Here is a 24,993-nt window from a genome sequence, read left to right on the forward strand (position 1 = left end):
AGGACCTGTCCTATGGGGCAGCCCCATCTGTCACCTGCCAGGAGAAGAGGCCAACTCTCCATCGCCCAGGACCTCGCAAAATCCTCGTATCAGGACAGAGCAGGCAAAAGGCAATTACTCTGCATCTATTTTGTTCTGGTGCCACAGGCTATGGAAGGCAGGAGACGACTGGGAATCGGCCTCAAACTAAGCTGCTGCCTGGGGAGCTCACATACTCAACTTCAATTTAGTTTGCGATTTAATTTTTAAAAATGCTACAGCATGTAAGGGTGGAAAGAAGGGGCAAGGAAGGGCAAGGGGCAGGACACGGCCGAGCTGCCTGCTGTCACGCTTGGTGCAGGGGCACAGACGCTGCTGGGGGGGGTGAGTTAAGGGGATACTTTGGTGGAGAGAGGTAGCAAGGGAATGAGCCAGAACTGAGACTCTGCTCCTTACCTGAAGAGCCGAGTCGACTTGGGACAGCTATGAAAGGGGGCATCTGAAGCTGGTACTGAGGGCAAAATGCAGAAGATGGGTATAACACAGGAGCAGAGCCCACGCGCAAGAGGTCAGTGCTTGAAACAGCAAGAGGAAATTACTTTTTGCACCTGGGTTTAGGATGCAGCGAAGTAGAGAGAGACGTCTGCGATCTGCCAAGACACCACCTGCAACTTCAGACTCCGGCTCTCACTCCATGGAGCTGCGAGCGTGCGCCCGAGTGTGCCCTCGGCACGCGTGTGCCCTTCAGCGTGTTTTGCAAACTGCACGGCCACAGTCCCTGGTGCAGGCCATACACGCACTGCTCAAACACAGGACGTGCGCACCGCGCTTCCCTTGTAGGATGAAATTATCACCCTTACTTGGACTCTTTTCAAAGACTTTTTTCCCTTTAAACAACTCGCCCACTCATCCCTATAAACACCAGTGCTAAAAGCTGGTTCTGTTGTTAAGATTTCAAATGACTTGGGTTTTATTGTTTCAAACAAAATCAAAATAACTCACCCACGCTCCCTCCTTCCCTAATACAGTAACTGCTGTCCTGTTGGGAGCATGCCCTACTGCCACATGCAGCTTCAATCCATGCCTTTGGATCAATAGCAGGTGACAATATTGGTTTTGATTTTATTTTGAGACGGAGCGTGGCATGCCTGCGTGGGTGTCTGGCTGCAGCGTTACCGACACCTCTGCTACTTGCAGTGCCGATCTGCCTGCCTGAAAGCTAGTGCCACCGTGCTCAGATTTGGCTGCTTTGTGAGTCAACCTTATTAACACTGGATTTACACTTTTTCCCCAGCTACACGGTAATCTACCCTGAAAAATCACAGGTCCTCGGTGCTGAGACCAGTGCACTCATGGCGTGGAAGTTACTTCTGGTTTCTCTTTGGAAGGCAATGTATTAGCGTATTCAAACAGCCCTCAAAGAGCTACAGCAATACTCTGTAGTTAATGCAGCAACTTTTCCACACAGGTTTTGGCAGCATTTACCATGCCAGGCTGGGTTTCCCTGTCACTATTTAATAGAAACACACAAGCCTAGATTTAGCACCTGAAGCTTAAATTACTAAGCAAGGAGGCAAGTTAGAAGTATTATCATTCCAGGTCAGTCCCTCCAGTCTATGGAAAAAGATGGGCAGCTATAGAGGTCAATTTGGCTCAAAAACCTGGAGGATCCCTTAAATACCAAAACTGGGAGTGAACCTGCACTACTTGCTCAAAGCAATTCAGGTTATAGGCAGACGCCAGCAGCAGTAAGTTCCTGGCGTGTAAGTGATGCTCACCCTCACGCAGAGCTGCGATACCTGGCTGTGCACGCTGTAACACACCCAAGCAGCAAAGCACAGTGTTTTAGCTAGTTTTAGAAACAAGTTGCAGCGATTTACTTTGCAGTTGGAGGGGGGTGGAACTAGGACCATGCTCAGCTGTTAGGTCTCAGCTGAGCAGCAGTAATTTGCTAAACCAAAATAACTCCATTGCTTTAAATGATATAACCCATATTCTTGATTAATTAGCACAGAAGCCAAGGTTAATATATAGTGCTCAACTCCCAGTCACCTACTCTATCCACTAGACCTCACCACCACCTCCCCACTTCCAGCTCCACCAAGGAGTAGGAGGTGATGGAGGAGACAGGTGCCCGTAAGCCCGCCGCCGGTGAAGGACACGCTCCTCTCCGGCGATGGAAGTGATCCGACGCTCCCTCAGCAGCAGATACGCCCTCCTCCCCACAATATACTGCGCTTGGTGCATCTGAAATTGGAACCTACTGACAATTTGCTTTGAAAATGCTTTGCAAAAAAGCCTACTTGTCTCTGGATTGCCAAAATTGTGCTCTTTTCTTCAAGCATACTTTTATTTAGACACCTACATGCTCTTAGCACAGGGCTGTTTTAAAAAGCAGCCACAGATGCAGCACCTTTACCAGGGGTGGTGACGATCAGGTGAAGTTAGTCAGTGGATACGCACACACCCATCTACATTAGCACCCATAATGCACATCTAACCTTCATATAAACACCCTTTACTGCAGCGAACGCCCAAATCTTAATTATTATTTACTCAATTTCCAGTAATGCCTGAAGGCCACGCTCAAGATCAAGGCCTTGTTATGCAAGGCACCCCACGAAACTCGAAATCCTGGCCCTGCTGAGGCCAGGGAGGATCCTGGGGCTGGTACCCGTGGGTTTATCATTTCAGCGATGGTCAGACACAGCCCTTCTCAGAAGAGCTTAAACAGGTAAGGACAAAAATCACATGCAAACACAGGAACAGCTTTTCCTACCAGCAAAGAGCAGCTCTTGCTCTGGTACATGCTATTTAAAAGGGCAAGATGGAAACTACACCCCATCTGGGGAAGGTAAAGACAGGGATGCTGATTTGCTCCACATGACAGTGCCCAGAGAAGGGCAGGATGCAAATCGCTTTAGATACAGGCAAAAAATTTTCCAGGGACTTTTCTGTGTATCCAAGGGGAGCTGCACCTCCTGCACCCAAGCACATTCAGTGGTCTCATTCTTTGCTAGCTCTCAAGAGAGGGCTGCACCGATCTGCAGAAGCTGGTTCCTGCTCTCCTCCAGCATGATGAGCACTGCAGGGAACTGTAATTCTCTCTGTGGCACAGACACCATGATCCAGGATGGAAAAGTTGGATCCATGGGATCATTTGGTGCCATTCTCTAATTGCACATCTCGCCAAGAAGCTTCCCCAGCAGTCCCTGCACATGGAGCACTTAACTGGGCTCAGCTCTCTGCCAGTGTCAGGCTGCAGACTTCTGGGGCCGCATGGGGAACAGGAAGGAGCCAGGGGCTCTGAAAAACCATTATTTAGGTTTTTTTAGATTAATTGGTGTTAATTGCCTTGGGAGGCTCAAAAATAGCACTGCTAATGGGAAACACGGATGCAGGCTGAAGGTGAGGTGTGAGCAGAGGCTCATGATTGCCACATTAACCCTGGACGCAGGTTGTGCCCTGCCCAGCGGGCAGCCAGCAGCAACTGCCAAAAGCCGGGACACCTCCTCCTGTCCAGCTGGGATTTGCCTGCCCACACCTCTAACCCTGACACCCCCCCAGCTGCGTTCACACTCATACAGGGGCAGAGGGAGCCTTCCTGCTGCCATGATAGGCTTTTTACCGTGAGAGCTCCAAGAAACAGCCCTTGAACCTTCCTCATTTCAGGCTCCTTTGATTGATGGATTCACACCCTTCTCCTTACTTCTGCAACCATGGACGGCCCTCAGCCAGTTCCCAGGGAGCCTCTGTTTCCTGCACCTAGTCCAAGCACAGACACAAGGACACCCCAAAACCTCTACTCACCCCAAGGCTATCCTAAATCCAGAAGAGAAGGTTAGCATTAGATGGGACCGTGTCTATCCACAAGCAGTGGATTAGAGAACAACCTACTACCAGAGGAGGTTACTGCCCGTCGCCTGGGTGGCTGAACCCTCCTGCCTGACGGCAATCGAACGCTGGGGACGGAGCTGTGCTGCTGACGAACGAAGGCAGCGAGGTAGCCGCTGGGGAGGGTGCCCGAGTGACCATACAGGACAAGCTGCTCACAGGCTGTGATCTGGCCTCCCCAAAGCCAGGCAATAACAGACAAAAGCCAAACTTGCCCCAAGGTTGCGCTGTGTTTGTGTCTTCTGAGAGAGCCTCCAGCCTTGTAGCCCTGTCCCACAGCTGGTGACTGTCAAAGATAGGTACAGACAAAACTGGTCTGATTATACAAGCTCCTGCACTGCTACAGGTCTGTCCTTAAATGAAACCCAAAACCCATACTATTAGGGTACGTATCCCTCTTTTTAAATATAATTCATATAGAGAGAAACACAAGTTACTGGTACAGAAAAGATTATCTACGTAGACTCAACAAGCAATAAAAAAAGCACACAGCATGGCTCCAGCAAGCACAGCCAGGCCACGCTGCCTTCCCAGCCTCCATCCACGCACAGAGACCGGCTGGATCCATCAGGTGCTCCTTACATGCCAGATCCCACCTGGCACGCTGGGAGCTCAGCCCCCGGCGCTGGCACGGGTACAGGTCACTGCTGGCACCCCGGTGCAACACGGGCACAGCCAGGCTACCTCTTGCCCTCACATTTGCCTGAGCAAGAGATAGTCGTGTGAGAAAACCAAACAAAATCCCCAGTCACCAGAGGCTCTTGTGTCATCTGCCGTCATCATAGCTCCAGCAATTTAAGCAGTTATGCTGATTTATACCCAAAAAGAACCCAGACTATGATTTTTTTTGTTAAGCTCTTCTGGCATGTGCAGTTTATTAAATGTGAGAGGCCGGAACTGAATGTACGAAGTGCCCCAGGCACAGCAGAGACTCTAGAAACAAATGAAGAGTTCCAGATTTTGAGAGAAATCAAACATTTGGAATTTTATTGCTCTGGGTCTGGCTTAGACTCATCCCTCTTTTTAGTATTGTTCTCTTTAAAGTGACAGTTTCTAGGAAATAGTGAGTGTAACATCTCTTTTACTGTCTCATACCACTTGATGGCTGACAATTTGCCGGGAGAAAAGGCTGTGCAAGGACAAAAGCAGACCTCAATTATGGCTTCAAAGTGCCAATAACTGAAAACTCAGTTACAATGAGTCAGGGGAAGAAGAATGTATTTCAGTAGCTTGGTTAGTCAGCTCTAGCCTGGACCAGTGGACTAGCCGGTCTGCAGACCTCCTGTTGTAAACCTCCAACAAAGGTCTGCTGGGGGACCTTGGACAAGCAGTTCAGTTTTTACCTCCTTCCTAGAGCAAGTTCCTCTGGTGAGACACTCTTTCGTACAGTTTTCTAGCTCCAAAACTGGCCTCCACACTTAGCCAGTTATGGATGGAATACAGGGTCTCGGACATGCTTTCATACATTCCCCTGATCCTCAGCCCAAGCGACCTGAGAAGCATCCAGCCCTTGGGTCCTTGGTGTAACTCCTGCACAGCCGAGGGCTCGGACAGCCATCCTGCACATGGGGCAGCCAGTACGTTCCTTTTTCTGCATGTGGTTGATGCACAAGCACAGGCTTGTGTTAAATCCTGCCTCCTATCTCCTTTCCACAGCACAGCTTTGATTCACAACCTGACCTCGGTCTGGGAGGAGGAAAAACAAGGGACAGGCATAGGGGGAAAAAGCAGAAAAAGGGTGTCCCAGCACCAAGAATATCCCAAAGGCAGGAAGATAAGGGACTCGGTTTTATCTCTGGAACCTTAAGCACTGAAGCATCTCACCAAGGACAAGGCCGAGGGGCTGACGCACAGGCACGGAGGCAGCAATACCTCTGCCTTGCTTCTGCTCAGAGCAAAATGCAGGACACTGCAAGGACAGGTCTAGGACCAGCTCTGCGCAAGCAGTCCTCAAGCCATCACCGCCCCAGATAAATATACTGATCACGCTGGGGCCCGTACAGATACCATCTGCCCTGCCAACATCAGTCCTGTCCCACAGGATGGGTGGGAGCTATCTGCTTTTAAGTGGTGACAGGTTCCCTTTTCTACTTGGCTTTTGTCCTCCATATTGTCTGCAGGACAAAGAGGAGGGAATAGTTAACACTTGTCCTGTGTGGTGCAGCGCACGTTGTAGGGGTCATTTCTCCTGCTTCAGCACCCAAAAGGGTCAAATATTCACAGGTGACCCAGAGGTCAGAGTCTGGCCTTTTCCTGGCTTAAACTAAGAAATGTCAAAACCATTCACAGCACCTTCAGGGGCTCCGTAGCAGAGCAGTCACTTTCCCAAAATGAAAACTGCAGCAACTGAGAGTCTCCTCAGTGCTGCAAAAGCCATTGCTTTGAGCAGACCCACCCCCCCGGGACCTGGCTGCAAAGGGTGGTTAAAGCAGCCAGTGCCTGTAACCTTCGCATAAGCAAAACTGTGTGTATAAGGGATGATCACTGCTTCTCAGATTAAGCCAGGCAGCCATCTGCATTGTGCCCAAGGCACATAAGGAAGAGTCTCTAGGCTCCCAATTTTGGACTCCACAGGGGTGATTTTAAGGAAGCCTCCTCTGGCCACCCAGATAAGCAAGGCACAGGATGCAAAGGAAGAGCCTTGGACTGGCAGTACATCGCCTGTTACACGGCAGCAGAGCGCAGGGAACCGTGCGCAGCTTTTTGAAGACAGCTCGTCTCTCACAAAGCCAAACTCAAGTCACAGAGTTGTCCGAAATGCAGGTGCCATCCGCAGTGAGGAAGGGGGTGCCCAGGCAGAGGCAAGCGCAGCACTTGGCCCCAGTGCTCCGGAGGACCAGGTTGGCTCCTGCCTCACCTCTCCATGCCGGGGATGCTGCTCCCCCCCTGTGCGCTCTCCCAACCACACCTCGCCAGGACCAGCTTCTCCTCCGTGGGATGCTGAGGAGCGTGGCAGGTAATTCTGGCTTTTACTCCAACTGTGTATGCTGGCTTACCTCCCAAGCCTGCCCCTCTGCATAAGAAAAAGTAACTTCACAAAGGATCGTAAAACCATAAGCCTCATGCAACTGCTTGTGCAGCCCCAGCCCCGCACACCGGCGCTGCCCGTTGGGAAGGGCTGTGCCTCGGCTCAGTCCCCCAGGCACGACACTTGCCTGCAGCAGAGCCTGCAAGGCCCAGCTCTGCTGTGCCTCCCTCTCACTCACACACTCTCATTGGATAATTACAGAGAAAAACCAAGGCAAATCCCAATTTTAGTGCCATTATAAAACAGAGAGGGGGAATTCATTACCTGGCAGCTGTTAATATTTAAGGAAGAAACTGATAATTTACCTCTGAGGCAACGAATGCAGCAGAGGCAGCGCAAGCCAGAAAAATGCTGTTGCCTCCCCCCCATCTCTGTGAAGTTACTTTGCAGAGATAGAATTTCTATCTACCCGTTTATTTCCCTGCTTCCCATGCTAGCACCACAGTCCCAGCGAGGAACAGCATGTATCAGGGCTCTGCATTCCAAAACTCCAAAGACTCTTGGCTCTGGCTGTGCTGTTTCTGCTGCACCTCTAGATTTGGGAGCATGTTTTTTAAATGTCTCCTGGCTCATGCAGCATCTGTGCAGCCAGCCCACCTGAGCCAGAGAAGAGGAGCTAAACGAAAGAAGGGCCCTGGAGCTTAACAGAAAGACTCATACAAACGTATGGAAAGAAAGGTCAGACAATTTAAGATGACTCTGGGGAGGCAACCAGATCACTGGCTGCTTCTCTGAACAGCCCAAATCCCTGGAAAAACCTCCTTATACCTGTCAGACTCGAGCCCTCCAGAAAGTTTTCCAACACATCCTGCCTCCAGCTAGGAAATATTTCAGCACAGCCTCTCTCCCAGGTCTGCATCTGCCCAAAACACTACAGAAGGTCCCACAAACTGAACAGGAAGATAAAGCGTTACAAGAACAAGTCACAGCTCAGTGTTTACCTGCTCAGTTCCAAGAGGGCTGACACCAGCACAGCAGCCTCCAGGTGTCATAAGAACAGTCTTCAATTTAGCAGCAGCTGCCTTCCCTCCACCTGATTCTGGCTTCTCTTTTTCTCTCCATCCCCCTTGCTCTTGGATTCTCAGAGCACGTTTACACCAGAAAGTCTTACCAACGATAACAGCATATTTATACCCATGCAGTTAAACAAAACATAAAGGCTGAGGGATAAAAGAGGGTTTATATTCGCACTGCCCTTGCACTGTGGTAGTCTACACATCAATGAGACAAACAGGCTACCTCATCTTAAAAGAGAGGGAAGACGCACAGCCAGCCACTGGCAGCAAAGGCTGCCTGGTGCAAACCTGCTATGGTCAAGCTCCTGAGGGACTGCAAGGAAGGATCAGTTTAATCTTCTCTCAAACAATACAAGACAACCAGGAAAAAGAAGCTTTGGGGCCAGAGCACAAGTGCCTGGGAGGAAGCCCCCGAGGCTGTGTTTATCCTTGCACCCCAGCATCCATCTAAGCCAATTCTGCAGTCCACAGTGAAGTCACAGGGAATGGATGGGGGCACCTGACTTCCTAGCACTGCCTGGACAACACACGATGCGGCAGGGACAGGAGGACCTCCCTGCCCGGCTCTGCCATGGATGCCATGCTGCTCTCCAGCTCTGCTCCCTGCCCAGTGACACCAGGAATTGAACTCTCATACTTGCAGCCAGGCAGAGGGTCAACCACAAGCATCTGCTCTGTGCATCACTCCTGCAACCTGACAAACCCCAACTAAATCATGAGAGAGAAAACCATCAAAAGAGCTCTGGCAACCTGCCTTTGGGGTGGGGGGGGGTATGATCTACAAAATTTTCCCTTCTTTTATGGTTGCTTCATAAAAAAGGTATTATAAAAACATTTGTCCTAGGGAATGTCTGGCGATGCAGCGTGCTTGCAAATTGTTCAGTGTCTAAAAACATCAGCAACCCATCTCTGCAAGTCATCACTGCAATGAAACACGGCTTCTCTTTCTCTTGACTATAAATGGTCTTTGCTGACGACAGGGTGGAGGACAGGTTTGAAAAGAGCTCCCTCAAGCTGATGCGTGCCCCTGGGAAGAGGAGAGTCCAGATGAACAGGACCATTTCTAGAGCACAGGTCCCCAAGGAAGGGAGAGGATTGGGCTTGACGCTTACCTCCCTCCATGGTTTTTGCTCCGGCAGGTTGGACCTCGACCCAATAAAGTGCTTTAGCCCTTGAACTCTGGCATGTGTACAGTCCCATTGACCTCAGAGACTTTAGCTCAGTGCTGACCTTAAACACAAGGCGCCCTGTCCCTCCCCAGGCAGCCTTTTCAGGAATACACAGCCCCTTTCTTCCATAGACCCTCTCCTTTTCCCACAGTGGTTGCTCTCTGAGAAGGAGGTGAGGAACACACAACCTCTGATATTTCTTAAGTGTTAGAAAAACCCCATCCTTCTAGTAACCCTCTAAAATACATCTGTTACCAAATCAATCAAGAGCTGGAGCATTATGACCTTCTCCACAGCAGTGGGGTTAAATTTATGAACAAGCCTTTGATGTCTGCAAGCTTCATGTGGTACAAAACCTTCTGCTTTGATGTTACTTTCAAAAGAGAGGAAGCTCGGAAGGTGTGCAGTGCACGAGTCGCAGGCAGCACTCGGATCTAGCACAGCTGCAGGCACAGGGACCGAGCTCTAATGCGGCTACTTTGCTCAGGGCTCTTCTGCAACAGAGAGAAAGTGTGACCAAATGCATCTCACTCTCACCAACTTCTCCCAGTTCAAACCCACCTTTGCTCTGCCTGTGGAGAACCAGGCACTCACAGCCCTGAGTATTCCCACGGGAGCTCCAGACCTGACCTCAAAGGTAAAGAGGACCCTGCCCTTGCCCATCCCCGAGACCCAGGCAGTGACAGTCCCTCTCCTCCCAGCGACCACCAGCCATGGCTGGGAAACTCCCCTTCGAGGGGCAAGGAAGCCGGTCTCTCTGCCCCACCAGCGATGTGACCATCTCCACCATGCACAACACCAGCGTCTTGCACAGCAGTGGCAGGAAGGTCTAAGCCACACGAAGGGACCTGCCACGGGCCATGGCACGCTCTCCTACCTTACGTAGCACCTGGGCCATGGCTTCTCCTATCCATCCCAGCATCCCCACGGCTTTGCCAACAGGCTGAGCCCTTCTCCCAGGGCCCGACAGAGCTCCCAGCAGGGACAGGCTCCTCTCCATCCCAGAACTCACTTCTCCTCCCTTCACTTTTCCCTGACTCCCCTCCCCTCTCCCGCCTCCTCCCATGGGGAGTTTCCCAGCAGCTCAGTAATTAGTATCATCATCACCAATGCTAATAACACCACCACAGCTCCTGCCATCCAAAGCTCAAACAACTTTACAGCCATCATCACGCCTCTGTAACCTCCCCAGGGTAGGCAGCGAAGCGGCATTACCCCGTCACACATATGGGGAAGGGGGAGGCAGACAAGAGGCAGCCGGTGGCAGAGATGGGCAGTGAACCCGGGAGCTCTGACTCAGGCACCGCACCTGCGGGACCTCCCCGTCCCAGGGAGCCGCCGGCTGCAGTACGGCCCCTGTGGAAGCAGGTCAGTGGCTGCGTTGACAGCAGGACTTATCCAGAGATTACATTGCTTGGCTTGGGGCCTGGGATGAGTTTTTTTTCTGGTCAGCCTTGCACACAGCCTCAGTTCCCCTCTGCAAAACAACCGTGGGAGAGCAGCACACAGGACCACATGCGCAGTCTGAGTTCATGCCTTCTGATGGGACAGCGGGTATTGTGGCATCCCATAAAAGCACCTTAGATAAACCATTAGAGCTCACCTCTAATTAAGGACTTGCTGTTTACTGATGGATTAAAGAGGATTTTTGCTTTGAGCATTCACAAAATGAGGAATCTGGGGGGATGCTTGTCTGAACAGCCTGACCAGGGAGTTTCTCTCCCCATCTTGGGTGGGATTTTCTATGCTTGATTAAAAAGGCTCCCATGGATAGGAATTACTTTCCAAAAAAGCCTACCTGCATTCCCCTACAACAGACTGATGCAGCCCTGGTAGCCCCCCAAAAGACAGGGACAAAAGCAGAATGCAAGGCAAGGGGCTGCTTCGTTTTTGGCAAGCACCCGCAAGACAACATTGACTTTAAATGATCAGAGGACTGGCCTATGCTACAAAGGCAGACTGGTATGACTGTCAGCTGGGAGCACCAACACAAAACAAAATTCACCTGAAGTGACCCAGCCTTGTCCACCAGAACATACTGCAGAGATGTTCTCCTGGCAAGAGAGCTCTTTCTGGAGCGTATCTCATGTGTGGCAGAGCACAGTCTGAAGACAACCAGCTGGTGTAAGCCATGTGCCGGTGGGGCTCTGCTGCCTGCAACAGGGCTGACGGACCATTTATTCCTGTGCCCAGACAAACGGCATGCACGCAGCACCGCCAGGCACTGCAGGGGTCAGGGCAGAATTTCAAATGCCTCCTGAGCCTCTCCAGCTCTGGCTTCTGTAGACCTCCTGGATTTCTGAAGTTGTTTCAGAAAACTTCAGGAAAGGGGATATAAATATACCTGTCTTTGCTTCGTGGGTGCACAGGCAGCGGCAAAATCTAGCTGGGGGCTCTGGCCTTCTTGGCAATGAAGGATGCAGGATGTCCTGCTGACAGCAATGCTGGGAGGCTTCAGCGTCCCACCTGCATTTTTCTAAGCAAACTCCTCTCTGCCATTCAGAGCACCTGCCTACAAAGACTGCAAGCCTGATCATGCAATGTAACTCTGTATAGCTACTGGCCTGAAGAAAACCCCAATAAAACACTTGTCACCGTCATTTTTATGGGATATGGACTACGATCCATTAGATACCAAATAAGGGGCATTCTTTAAAACATAAGACAGGCAGTCGCCCTTCTCCTCCAGTCACGAGCACTGTAGAGTGCATTGATCTATTAGCTCTTGGGATAAAACAGGACATGTTTAATATCTGCAAGGAGGAAGAGGTCATTTTGTTCCCCACACACTGCTGCTCTGCATATCCTGTTGAATTTTCTCTATGCTGTTTCGCTACCATGTGCGCCAGGCATGCCTGGGAACTGAACTGAAAATGGATTCTCGGGGCTCAGCTCACAAATCCAAAGTAGGGAGCTAACACACACACACTGCAAAGTCAGGGCACGCAGGGAAGAGGCCTCGGGAGAACAGCTGGTGAAAGAAGTCTGCAGCAGTCAGGTAGAGCCTGAGCCACCCCCTCTACAAGTGCAAACCCTGGGCTTTGCGTCCCTGCTGTGTGGTCACCCATCCCTGAAGGATGGGAGGAGCAGCATGTCCCTCACCTGCTCACATGCTTCCAGAGTCAGGTACAGCATGAACCCCAGGTGTCTGAAAGGCATCTCCTGCAACTGGGGTATGCATGTCCGTGCCTTTCTTTGCTCTTGCATGGACTTTCACCAAAACCACATGTGTACTGTCAAGAGGTCACTAGTGGTTGGCAACATCCCATGGGGCCTTTTCTTAGACACAGCCTATGTACTCACAGCTACACTCCTGAAGAATCCTTTTTGCCTTGCTCTTGATGGGGCATGGCTTTTGTTTGGTTTCTGGCTGAACGTCTGAGTTAAAAATACAAGGCTATTTCTGGCAGAAGTGTGGGGTTTTTTTTTTTTTCTGCCTTTGTATTGCCTTGGATGCCCCCATGCTACTGTCTCCTTTCTGGCTCAGATGAGCTTTGTTTTCCTTCTCAATGATCATGTTTGCACCGGTGAGCAGTAGGAAATGCTTTTCCTGTTAGACCACTTTCACGAGCACTGTTGGGAATGAAGAATGAGCTCAGAGAAGTCTAAAAAAAACACAGTTGGTGTAAAGATCCTGTCTCCAGTGGTCAGAGAACTGAAAACCAAGAATGTCTGTGATTAAAAAGGGATGTGTACATATGCACATGCACACAGGTATGGCAGGATATGTTCTCGCCGTGATCCGCAGACCAGGAACAAAGGACTCAGTGCCAGAAAGACTTTCAAGCATCCCCACTCTCCAGACAGGCTTCATATCAAGCTCCGCAGCTCAGACCTTCCTTACCCGGCATGAAAATATTTTATTTCGCTTTTCTTAAATGCCAAGAAAAAATAGGCCTAGCTTTCCTGCCTTGGATTTATTTTACCTGGAATCACTACATGATCACAGGATTGTGATAGTACGTTACAGTCTCAGTATAAAGCAAGAGCCCAAATACTTTCAAGCACCCATGTGGTCATTAAATCTTTGCTGTTATGCTCCATTATCTCCCGGCAACATCAAGCTGAGGACTTGGGCTTCTCACTTGAGATCACTGAGTTTGAGTATCTGCAAGCCCCTCCCACGATCCAGAAACATGCCGTCGTTTGTGGGTGTGATCCCTGTCTCCAGGACTGAGAACAAAACCAACACAGCTGCAGGAAACCTCCCCAGTACATTGTACTTGCCATGTGTCACAACATAAACATCAACACAACTGGAAGGTAACGGCCAAACAAAAAGCTCAATTGTTCATGCTAAAGACATCAAAAAGGCACATGAAAAGCTTTCCAGGACAGGGATCCCCACCACCTTCTGGGGAGCAAAGCACAGACTGAATCAGAGCTCTTCAACACCCAACACAGGACTTGCTGCATGCCAGTAACCCATAAAATCACTGACACCAGGGCCAGCTCCTCCTTCATGCTTCCGCTCTTTAGTAAGCATGCTCCACCTAACTTGCTTCCAAAGAGAAGTTCCTAGACAATGATTTTCTATCATCTCTGCCTAATGATTGATGAATTCAAAGAGACCAGTCTGCACATTGCCACCCTGGAGATCGTCTACGTGATCAGGAGATGAGAGGGAACAATACCCAAGGTCCCAGATTTGGCAAAGGCAACCAGCATTTTTGGTTGCTCATCAAAAACCTGAAAAGGGCTCTGTTTCTTGAACGCAAGAAGCCCACTCCTCATGAACCCCAGGAGGCTGATCAAGTCAGGCTCCACACAGCAAGGGCTCCAAATTGCTGTGTTCTTCTGGAATTCAAGGCATCACATCCTGACAGTCCCAAACTCAGGAAAGTTCAGGTCTAAATTCTCATCCCTCAAGAGAAGGTTACCAATACCACCACTAAATACCATTTAACATCCATCTCATAAACCAGTTCAGGATGGAGGTCGGTACCATTGTTCTGCTTAATGAACAGTGAAGCTGAGGCTCAAAAAGGCAAAATGATTTGCCTACAGTTGCCCAAACAGTCAACAGCAGAGCTATATGCAGGCTCTGTTTTCCAGCCAAGAGGCTGGAAACTGCCACTGCCACCCCCATACCAGGTTAGGAACGAGGTAAGAATGAACATGCTATAAGAAACTCCCAGATCAGTACTGGAGGAAAAAAACATCTTCCTACCGACTGTGACACTTGGACTCGGACTTCGCTGGTATCCAGTGGCGATGTACGTGACCCCTGGGACTTTCTCTCTGAACTGGATTGGTGCTCCCGGTATTTCTTTGACCTTGCAGGTAATGACAAGAACTCTTTTCCAGAGATCTTCAGGTCTCCCATGTGATGGCTGTCCCCGTTCTGGTCCTTGGGAAAGCAAGAAATAGTCATTGCACAAACTGCTTGTCTCAGGTATGTGGAGATCTGTTGGCAAGTATGCACAGGAGACGCAAAGAAGCAGGAAGCTAACACGGAGTTTAGGTGGTGTGAATCGCCACTCGTGATGTGCAGGGTTGAATGAGGATATTTTGCCTATGTCCACAGCAGATGATTTTAATGAGCAGAGAGGAAGCATCACCCAAAAAACACACAATAGTCAACCTCTCCACAGGGAAAAGTCAGGGAGAAGTATCATTGTCTTAAAAAATGCAGGTATGGAGGTAGAGGCGTGGCTGGTTTATTTGCAGGCACAGGGAATGATAGGTGAAAGGTCCAGCAGCAGTCACTGCTGATAGTGATTTCTGGCAACTGCACTCAAAAACCTCTTCCAGAGTGGCAAGCTCATCTTACCCAGGATACAAAACTTTTGGCTCAAGTCCCTCCACTTGCTGTACCTTCACTTCCCCCCAGCGTCCAACCATGCTGCAGCCCACTCTGAACCATGGATAACCCAACCATGCCCCAGGGAACATGGCTATGCTAGATACTCCATGGCTTCTTCCACCTCTAGGATTTGGCTCCCAGCACACATGGAGCATTGCCTTGCCTCAGTGTCTCCCACTGGCTTCATCAAAAAGAAAAGGAAGATGAGTCCTTACCCAACACTTTCCTAAAAGGCAGATTAGCATAAATGGTTGGAGTGCCATTCAGCTCTTTTTCCAACCCTGATGCTACCAGAAGGACATGGGGACCACAGAGCAACATGACTAACTACGGTAGATGGTTACAAGCTGTCCTCTGTTCTCTCACTGCCGTCCTCCTTGGGTCTCTTAAATGCTTGTGTTCAGTGCTCCCATGGCCATATAAAATATAGGATTATGACCCCTGCGTAGTGCATGGGGAAACTGAGGTGACAGAGATTACACATCTCCTGAATTCTAGCTTTTGTCTCTTCTAACCGCAAGTCCTCACTTTGCTTTTGCAGGCCCTGCCTCATGCCTGGCTGTCCTGGTTTCAGGACGCTGGCTCCTCCATTCTCACCCCCTTCCCATAAGACACACATAACTCTACCCATTCTCTGTCAAAAGGCTCGGGTTAGTGGCCCTGCCTGTATTATCACAACAGCCTCATCACTGCTGTCCCGCAGATGAGGCCCTCGTACAGAAGCACCAGCAGGAATATTCAGCATTTAGCTCCAAATACACTTACTAAAGGCACCAGGCACTTCACATGTAACTGGTGGGAACCGTGTGCCTAAACCTGCTTTGATGCTTTGGGCTTCGGTGTTTCTGGGCTGCAAACCACCTTTTTATCATACATAAAGCACTGAGGGGACTCCCCACGGTGTCCTCATTGCAGCAACTACATGCAGGTGAAAGAAGCTTGGGCACAGCTCAGGAGATGACCCAAGGGCCCAGGAGACTGGGATCTTAGGGCACACTCAGCAGAAAGCCAAGGACACCAAGCAGGATGCACACCAATAATACAGTAGCATGCTGTAGCCAGAATGACTTTTCCATTCCTTGCAAAGCAAACAGGAATAGTGAGAACAAGTAAGGAGACATTTGTTGCCCTAGATGCTATTGATGGGACCAACTGCAGCCAGGCCAGTGTCCACATTTTGAAAAGCTGCCACAAAAGTGGATTTCAGAACTGGAAAGAAATTGCCTTCCAGTACCTTACTGCCTTAGTTAGAGGCCTCAAACTGTGTAGTTCATGACAAGAGGAATAGATGACTCAATTATAGCATGTAAGCACCTTCAGGGCAAAAACCAGCATGTGATACAGAGATTTTTAGTCTGGTAGAGAGAGGAATAAACAAGAACCGATGGCTAGGAGCTAAAACCAGAAAAGCTCAAAACAAGGAATAAGGCACAGGTTGGAGAGAGCAGGATGACAGGGAAGCGGTGTTCCTCCTATCTGCTGGGGCATCCAGAGCCGACGTGGGTGCGCTCTGCCCAGACACACAACTCCATGCAGGAGGCATTGGACAAGAGTTCCTGGCCTGTGCAGTAACAGGAGTCTCTGCTGACTTTGAAGGCTATCTCTGGCAGAAACGAAGGGCAGAGAAGGTGAGACAATAACAAGAGGGTGCTGGAGAGATCACAGTTCACTCCACTGATTTATTCTTTACAATCTTATCACCCTCACCATAGCAAGCTTGAAGCAAACAACCCTCTTCCATGACTGCAATCACCTGTCCCTAAGAGGTGCAGCAGGGGAGAGGAAGGGGAATTGTATCCAAAACATCTCTCGAGAGAGGTGAACTTGCACATACCCCACAGGACCACCACAGGGGGAATGAGACAGCTCATGTCTGACTCCACGGTTACAGACTACCCAGAGCTCCTGCTTTCTCCAGCCTCCCCATGAAACCCCTGAAATCCCATAACGCTGCCTGAACTATCGAACGAGGCTCAGCTTTTACAGCAAAGAGTAGGAAACTAACAGCAAATCACACATCAGCAAAACTCTCCCTGCCCGCATCCTTTGGGCCATGCTGCTCCGATGAGGATACACAATTGTCTCCCTGACACTGTGCACCGCTGTCCCTGCTATCAACCCTCAGAGATGGAGTTGCACAGGTTAAAGCAGGTAGGAGCCAAAACAGCCAGTGGGCAGTTAGGAGGATTAATAAATATACATAAGTGCATTTGGCATTTAACTCTTCAAGAGAGTAAATTCAGGGAGGAGCTTTTGTCTGGCCCTCCCAGTGCTTACTGGGATGTTTAGGCACCCAAATGGTTTTGCAAGCCTGAGGTTGTTTCCCATTGACCATCTGCAACTACCTGCAGTAGGTAGGGTGAGTTTTTCTCTCTGCGACACTTCTTTAAAAGGAGAAATGCTCCCCAAGACACTCAGGAGAACTGTGCCTGGAAAGCGCTGGATGAATGTAAATTATTTGTGCCCAAGGCATGTGCCAAAAAGGCAGAGCACGGCTGCCTGCCTGGCCACCTCCCTCTGGGAACAGGCATGACTGAGCCCCATGGCAGCACCAGTGCCTGCTGCTGGGCAGACCCAGCAATCCTGTGCAGGATCTTCTGAGAAACTTAAATGATCCCTGTAGCTGGAAAGGCTCAGTGCCTCCCAGCTGACTACAGAAACAGCCTTTGCCCTGGGGACACTGAGAAAATGCTGATCTGCTTGGATCTGACATTTCCAGCAGTGAACCAGAGCAGAGGCAGTCCTTAGAGCCCTTTGGAACAAAACCCTCTGCCTCCTGCAACACACTATCTCCTGCTTCTGACCTCCCCTGCCCTACTTGTGCCAAATGCAGCACTCCGCTGCGCTAGTAAGGCACTAAGATTTGCCACCAGCCACTGGAGAGGCTAAAATGCTAATGATTATCCTCCCAATAAAAGCCTGTTTTTTCAAAAAAAACATAGAGTGGCTTTTTCAGCTTTCAGTTAAGTGTCATTTTAGTTTCAGCTGTTCCTCTCCTCCAAGCTCTCTAGAAACCCTCTTTGGTAAATCCCATTGACTCCAATGATATCTGCTAATTGCATACTTCCCTGCAAATGAAGCCAGTCAACAAGCCATTACAAGATTCCTACTGATATTTAATCTCTGAGGCCAGACATCTTTGCTTACCTTTTCAGAAGGGAACTTCAGGAGGTCTAAGCCATCCATGTTGTTCCTTTGGTGTCTCTTTGGCCTGGCTCCTGCAAAACAACGCACTCTTGCATCAGGAGGATGTCACTCACTGACAGCACTAATGTCACACAGATAAAATGCAAACCAGGGCAGATGCTCCGTCCGCTCCCGTTAACCACAAAGTCAAAAGGACGGGATGCTGCAGCTGTGCTGTCCTTGAGATTCAAATGTGGGTTTTTTCCTCTATTGTTTTGGGTCTTTTTCAAAACACTATCACAGCACAGTCAGCAACTGCTAGGGCTGTGTAAAGCTTTTGCTATTGAACCAGTGGCTGGGTCACACTACGACCCTGATCTCAACTGAGGTCTCTGGAATTCAGGAGTTACAAACTCCACTCTAAGCAACAAAAGTCAGGGGACTGACATTGAAAACAATCATAACAAAAACATAGTTTAATAAATGCGTGGATTTGTTGCTTTATCTTCATATTTTTAACTTAAAGAATGTATCTGGGGCGCAGCTTTGAGCTTTTCTCTACAGTCACGAGGGCTGGAAAACTAAGTGAGGGAGCAAATATTTTTTAACCATCGTAAGCCCAGCCCTAAGGGGAGCAAAACCTTGCCCTGAAGCTGAGATAGAAATCAGAAAATTTGGCAGCATTCATTATATTTGAAATTTCATAAAATTCCTTTTAATGTAGTATTCTAGCGATAACCAAGTAGGTGAAACACAGTTCAGCTCTGACTCCTGCTTTCCAAACTCTCTTTACCTCCATGTCTCCCTCCAACCTGCTTCCAGCTTCTATTGCCTTGCTCACTAACACAGCCAGGATTTACAAAATGGCCCTGGGATGCCTTCACCACGTCTGGGAAAACTTCCGCTCTTTCACCCTGCTGCTCCCCTTCCCCGATCTTTCCCGGAGGTTCAGTTTAGCTGGGCACCACACGACATCCCACACCAGCAATACCAGACAGGGCAGAAACGAAAGCTTTGGACTCAAGGTCCCATGACAACTTCCAAGCTTCAGGGGAAATCCTGGGGGAGGGTGAACGAATGCATGGAAATGGAAACCCATCCCCATGCTGAGCCCTGAGAACGGAAACCACTGAGCTTTGTGTGGTTCCTGCAACAGCAAACTCACCAAACCTAAAGATTCCTCAGTTTACCACCACCACCTAACAGCACCATTGCTTATGTTACAGCAGCACCCATGGACCCTGTTCAAACCCAGGGTGCCACTGAGCTGCTCACTGGACAAACTTAACGAGAGAGAAGGCACAAAATCCATTAACCGCTTCAAGACTGACTGTAAGCAGAACATGGTGATCAAATGGAAAAAGCAGGGATTCCTGCACTAACACCCATCCAGCTCAGCTAGGGCTCCAGATGTGACCACAGTCGTATCTAAACAGCAGCAACTCCAAAGACACCGCTGCTTTGTAAAGTTCACCCTTGCTCAGCTTCATGAGATACAAATAGAAGCTCAGATCATCTGGGACTTCACTAAGGGTCATGCACATATATCACGTCTTTGTTATAAATGACCTACAGTTAATTTCACTACACCTTGCTACTTCTTCAATACCCTGAAGCGATTTATTTCTTGCAGCCATAAAGACGCAAATCTGCAAAACGTTTCTGCGCATTTCGGTCCCTCTACTCCAACAAGCACATTAGCACCAGCATCATTTTAAGGTGACTTCATTAGCAGGCTTTTGAGTTCAGAAGGGACTGACATCAGGTTTGGTGAATAGGTGCAGAACAGATATTGTTGCAAATACACAGCAAGGAAAAAGTAATGATATGCATTTGCCATTCCTACCAAGCTCTACCCCCTTCCACACTGCAAAGCCAGTTGCTCACTCGGCAGCAGCTCAGTAACAACAGGGTTTGATCCTGGAAGGTCAGAGATTGCTGCTGACACTGGTGAGGGTTCAGACACGGGGCTACCCTCCCTTTGGAGCAGGCAGGAAAAAAGCACTTTGCTGCCCTCAACAAAGCAGGCAGAACTTTTGATTTTACCATTTTTAGTTCAGCCCCTGCTTATCTTTACTAAGATATCTCAGGTATCTTAGATTTGCTAACATACCTTAAGCACCTCCTTTGAGCAGGATGGGAAAGGCTCATACTGTTGGATGCCAATGAAATGATACAGTTATTCCGTAGCTGAACGCACCTATTATTTATCACAGGCTGCATGTTCATTCAACCATGAACACAGCTGAAACCACCAAGCCCAAGCCCTCTCCCCCCATAAAATGGAGAGAGCTGCACCACTCTCAGCAGGCAGGCACAACCCACCACACTGCCAGAGAGACTGATTCACGCCGTCCAGGAGCCTCCTTCCATGGGCTAAATGCTACCCAAGCTCACCCTCCCCCAGGGCATCAGGGATACCAGTTTTCAGCTGGGAGGACCCAGAGCTCTTAAACAAAACTGAGGTCTTGCAGCAACTCAGTAGGAGACTCAAGATGCCCCACACCCAGCTCCCATCGCTCTACCACCAACTTGCGGGCATTGGCATAGAGGAGGGGGCTGTGTAGTGGCAGGGCGGCTGTCGCTGGCCCCAGTTCTCCTCCCATGCTGCCAAATGAGCGAAGGGCTTTTGGCTGCTGCCACATCGGTCAGGCAGGAGCTCAGCGAGGGGAAGGCAGCAGCAGGTTGTGCCCAGTGGCTCCCAGTTACGCACGATGACATTCTGGACATTGCTATAGCTGCTCGTGGCTCTCAGGTTCCCTCAGAATAACGTGCGGAGCAGCAAGGTGAGGCTGGAATAAGAGACACCTACAAACGCTTAATCAGAGGGTACATTTGGGTTTCAAAGCAATGCCCAAGAGGTGAGTCCAGCAGCTGGAAGTGAGCATGCGTCACAGTGGCTTTTAACGGCCACTTCCAGGAAAGCAAGAAAAAAAACGAAGTGTGTCTGATTAGATAAACACACATCATTTCCAACAGTCTAAAGAGCCGTTAATTATACACCTCCGTCCTCAGGTGCTTTTGTACATTTGCAAGAGCATTAAACCGCTCGCCAGAAACCATTAATCTCTGATCTGAGAAAACCTTCCTTCCCCTTTGTTAATTTAATATACGTAGTCAGCTGAGACTACCCCAGCAATTAGGGCACATGGAACAATTTGTCTTTTTCAGTTGTTTTGATGCTGGTGTTCCTCTGTTACCATGTGGATTTCACATTCAGTTGAGCTAAGAGAGGAAGAGGTTCAAGAGTTACAAACTCAACTTCAGAGTCATCCAACTCAGCTATTTTCTTTCAGAAGAAAACACAACCAGCACCAGGGCCAAATGCTGGTCTCACAAAAGCCCACGGTTCTGCCATCCCCACTCACCACGAGCTGTCCCGCAGGTGGAGCAAGCAGCGCCATTAAAACAAGCAGCTAGAAGGATTAAGAGGCTACCTATCGGTCAGGGCTACCTCAAACCGGATCAATAGAGGCAGCAATTCCCACGACACGTGTGGGAGCTTCTCCCCTTTACTCCACAACAGGCAGGCTCGGTAGCCTGTACATATTCATCTTCCAGGAGAGCAGAGAGATTTCCATACTCACAAGCACCCCACGACAGAAGGAGTCCCATTAACTTTGTCTCCAGCCAGGTCATTCCCTCAGATGGCTCCAGACATAATCTTCAGCCTCCTCCAGGTTATTTTTCCCAGAAATACCTGAGCACTGCCTAATACTCAGCAAAAGCTCAACTCTGCCTCTTTCTCCCCAGTGCCGATCAACAGCAGCAGCAGCCACCATGGATGCAAAAAGGTGGAGCTGCTGAAAACCTGGGTCTGTTCCTCTGGAAGGTTTTTTCCTCTCTCTCCAGTATTTATTGGCATGTTTACCAAGCCTACTGCAGGGTAACGGAAAACCTCAGGGGCATTTCTAAATGCTTTCTCTGTCTTTAAGGTTTACCGAGGTCTCTAATAGAGCAAGTTGAAACCTTCTTGTGAACATCAGCTGAGCAACGCTACTGACTGGCTGTATTCATGCCTTGTTTTCCTGGAGCTCCATGGACGTTGATCTTTTGACTGCTCAGGCTCAGGATTGTTGTTTCTTTTTTAAAATTTTTTTTTCAAACACTCTTCCCCCCTGCCTGTGATCTCAACACCACCACGAACCAAGGGGATTTTTTTTACTTTTTGCTTTTGCAATTTGGTTCCTGAGGCAAGTTTAACGGTTTTCACATTCTTGTATTTTAAAACTCAATGAAGCAGTCACCTCCCTCCCTGGAAGGGAGCAACGGATTCCAGGGAGGGGCAAGTTCACTGCAACAGAGTAGAGGTGATGCTCGTATGCTTGCCTGCATGCATGAGACATCCTTGCTTCCCCCATCTCCCAAATACACGCTATTCTTCTCTCTTTGGGACACTAACCCAATATAGCCATGTCAGATATCCACCTAGACCCATATTTTTTCTCTCATATCCCCACCCCACAGAGATGGGGATGGCCCCTCTGCCCATCCTTGTGCTACAGGGACCTTTTATCTACAATCTCTTCTTCACAGCCAGAAGCTTGACAGTGTATGCTCCCTACTTTCCTTGGGCTTTTTAAGCTGATCAGTGTAGAGCTACACTGGGCCCTGCATGCCTGATGGAGAGGCTAACCCAGAGCGCTGACATGGTGCACGCAGCAAGCACAGCATCTTCGCCTCCATTCTTCTCCTATCCCCCTTGGTATCCGTCACCAGCTCCATACCGCCTGGAAGGGCAGGATCACTATGGTCTCCAGAGGGAAGGACTCTATTCCTGTACCACAGGCAGGCCCTCCAACAGGCAAGTCCTCAGTTTTCAGGGTGCAATTAGAGGCGAAGTGCTCACATAGCAAAAATTCTCTAGCAGTACCTTGCTACACAGTGAGACGTAGCCACAGAAAACACCACAAGGAAGTGTTTTATCGTAGGATGGTGATGGGATCATCCCATGTCAATCTGCAGTAGGGCAAAGCTAGGTAGTCAGTGTGGGCAGAGTTTTGTTCCCCTATGGACAGCCTCCGTATCCAACTGGCGCTCCTGAGATTTCAGAGTTGACAAGATCGAGCAGAACATGTGTAGCAGCGACTCAGAGAGCCCTGCCAGGAGCTCTCATCAAGTTGACATGTGCTTTGATAACTCCTAGGCTCTCCCTCATCTCCAGCAGCTTGGAGAGCTGCCTACTCCATCCCTGTTTGATACAAAGCAACCCCCCCAGACACAGATCAAGCGACAGTTCTATTTGCAGGCCAGGAACATGCTGTATCCCTCTCGGGTGGCTGTACGAGGGGAAGCAGAATTAAACCTGACAGTGGACTCCACAGAAGACCAACAGGGAAAGGTCGTACGGCCAACATCATCCCCCCTCTGCCTCCAGCACTCTCGGTTGAGCAGCACGCACAGCTCAGTGGCAGCAGTTACTCTCCAGAGCACAAGCTTTGCATCCCAAAGAACACAACAAATCTTGGCATAAGCACTTGCTGCATTTTCATGAAAACGTCAGTTAATACAGGTATAGAGAGAAATGAGATATTGACTTGTCTTTTGGGCGAGTTCTTCCAGCCCAGGACAGGACCTCCCCACATTTGTACAAAACCCATCATTTCAGAACCTTGATTTTGGCAAACAACTCTAAATATTGTTCAATACGACTGGTCTGTAAACAGACTGGTCTGTAAACCCTACCAAGCTCAGAAGTGACAATGGAGATACGGTCCAGCAATCCAAATGCTCACAGAGCATCTCAAATCATATGCTGCTGACATCTAACCAAGAAAGCTCTGTCAAGCTAGTGCTCCATTATTACAGCAAAATCTTCAAAGAAGAAAGGAAGGGGGGTGGGAAAGCAAGCACAGCAGCAAGAAAAGAAAGGAGGAATAAAAAAAAAAAAACACCAAAGCAGCCTCCGGTAGGACAAGCATCTCATTTAAAGCTTTAATTAGTCTTCAAACACATAATGGGTTCTGGCACCATAAATCCATTTGACCTCTATTATTGCCAGCACTTGCACGATAAATGCTGGAATTTATTTTCCCAGTTGTTGCTGGGATAGAACAATACTTTTCTATAAACAGAGAAAGCAAATAATATCAGTTATTTATGATGACTGCACCATAAAATGCTGGCACCAACCTGTTGTGTGTTGATCTATGGGAAGGACCATCTGCTTACCCGCCAGTCCTTTAGACAGTCCAGGACCAGAGGAATCCTAACAGCTCTGGCCCCTTCTGTGTCTGAGGATATGGCTAGATGGGCAAAACGATGTTTTTCTCCCTATCGAGGAGAGAAAAACCTTTCTAGCTGCACAGTCTACACAAAAGCCAAGAGCAGGTAAGGCTTACAACAGAAAGGATAGTACACATAAAAATAATAAAGTCAACCCATAGCTAAGGGCCAGGGAAAGCTGCGGGGAGGTTGTTTGCAGTGTGTTGTCACATCAGACTTCCTCAGAAGCGCTTTGGTCCCACGCAAGGCCCTCCATCCTCAGCTCTTCATTCTCAGAACTGGGAGCCAAAAGGACAGGAATGAAACCTCTTCTGCTGGGAAGATCAGGTTCCAGCATGTTTGCTCTGACCTGCTGTATTCATTGGCACACAGACAGCACTCAGCTGAGCAAATACCAGCCCTTCCAGACAGACCCTGAGCATTACAAAAACCTTCTCCAGAATAACAAATTTGCAGGCTTTTTTTCCTCCATGGTAAAACTGTTCCTTTTAAAAAAAAGTGTATACAACATGCAGTAATAAAAAGAAGTTACTTTTGAATCAAGACGCTCATCTGCCTGATTTGGCAGAAGATGCTTTGCTTATGTGTCAGCCGAGTTTCACATCCTCCAGAATCCACTCTGACAGCCGAACAACTGGCTGAAAATAACAGCAATATTGCACATCTACATGGCACCCGGGAGCCCCTTGACATTTGGCTGCTGCATTCAGGGCGAGCAGCTAGCACAGAGGCTTCTCAGATGGGGAGAAG

At 49.1% G+C, this 24,993-nt stretch overlaps 1 protein-coding gene across 1 annotated transcript in view; it reads right to left on the reverse strand.

Annotated features, from left to right (window-relative positions):
- GPSM1 (G protein signaling modulator 1) overlaps positions 1–24,993 on the reverse strand; it is a gene marked incomplete at its 3' end in the record, with an annotated part of 81,972 nt that overhangs the window by 12,109 nt on the left and 44,870 nt on the right. Inside the window, exons 10-11 of the mRNA XM_082008913.1 lie at positions 18,040–18,110; positions 14,257–14,436 (exon numbers count right to left, since the gene is read on the reverse strand). Coding sequence (XP_081865039.1) covers positions 14,257–14,436; positions 18,040–18,110 — 251 coding nt within the window. The remainder of the gene's footprint in view (positions 1–14,256; positions 14,437–18,039; positions 18,111–24,993) is intronic.

Source organism: Phaethon aethereus (genome assembly GCF_964289735.1).
Source record: "Phaethon aethereus genome assembly, chromosome: 20".
Lineage (NCBI taxonomy): Eukaryota > Metazoa > Chordata > Aves > Phaethontiformes > Phaethontidae > Phaethon > Phaethon aethereus.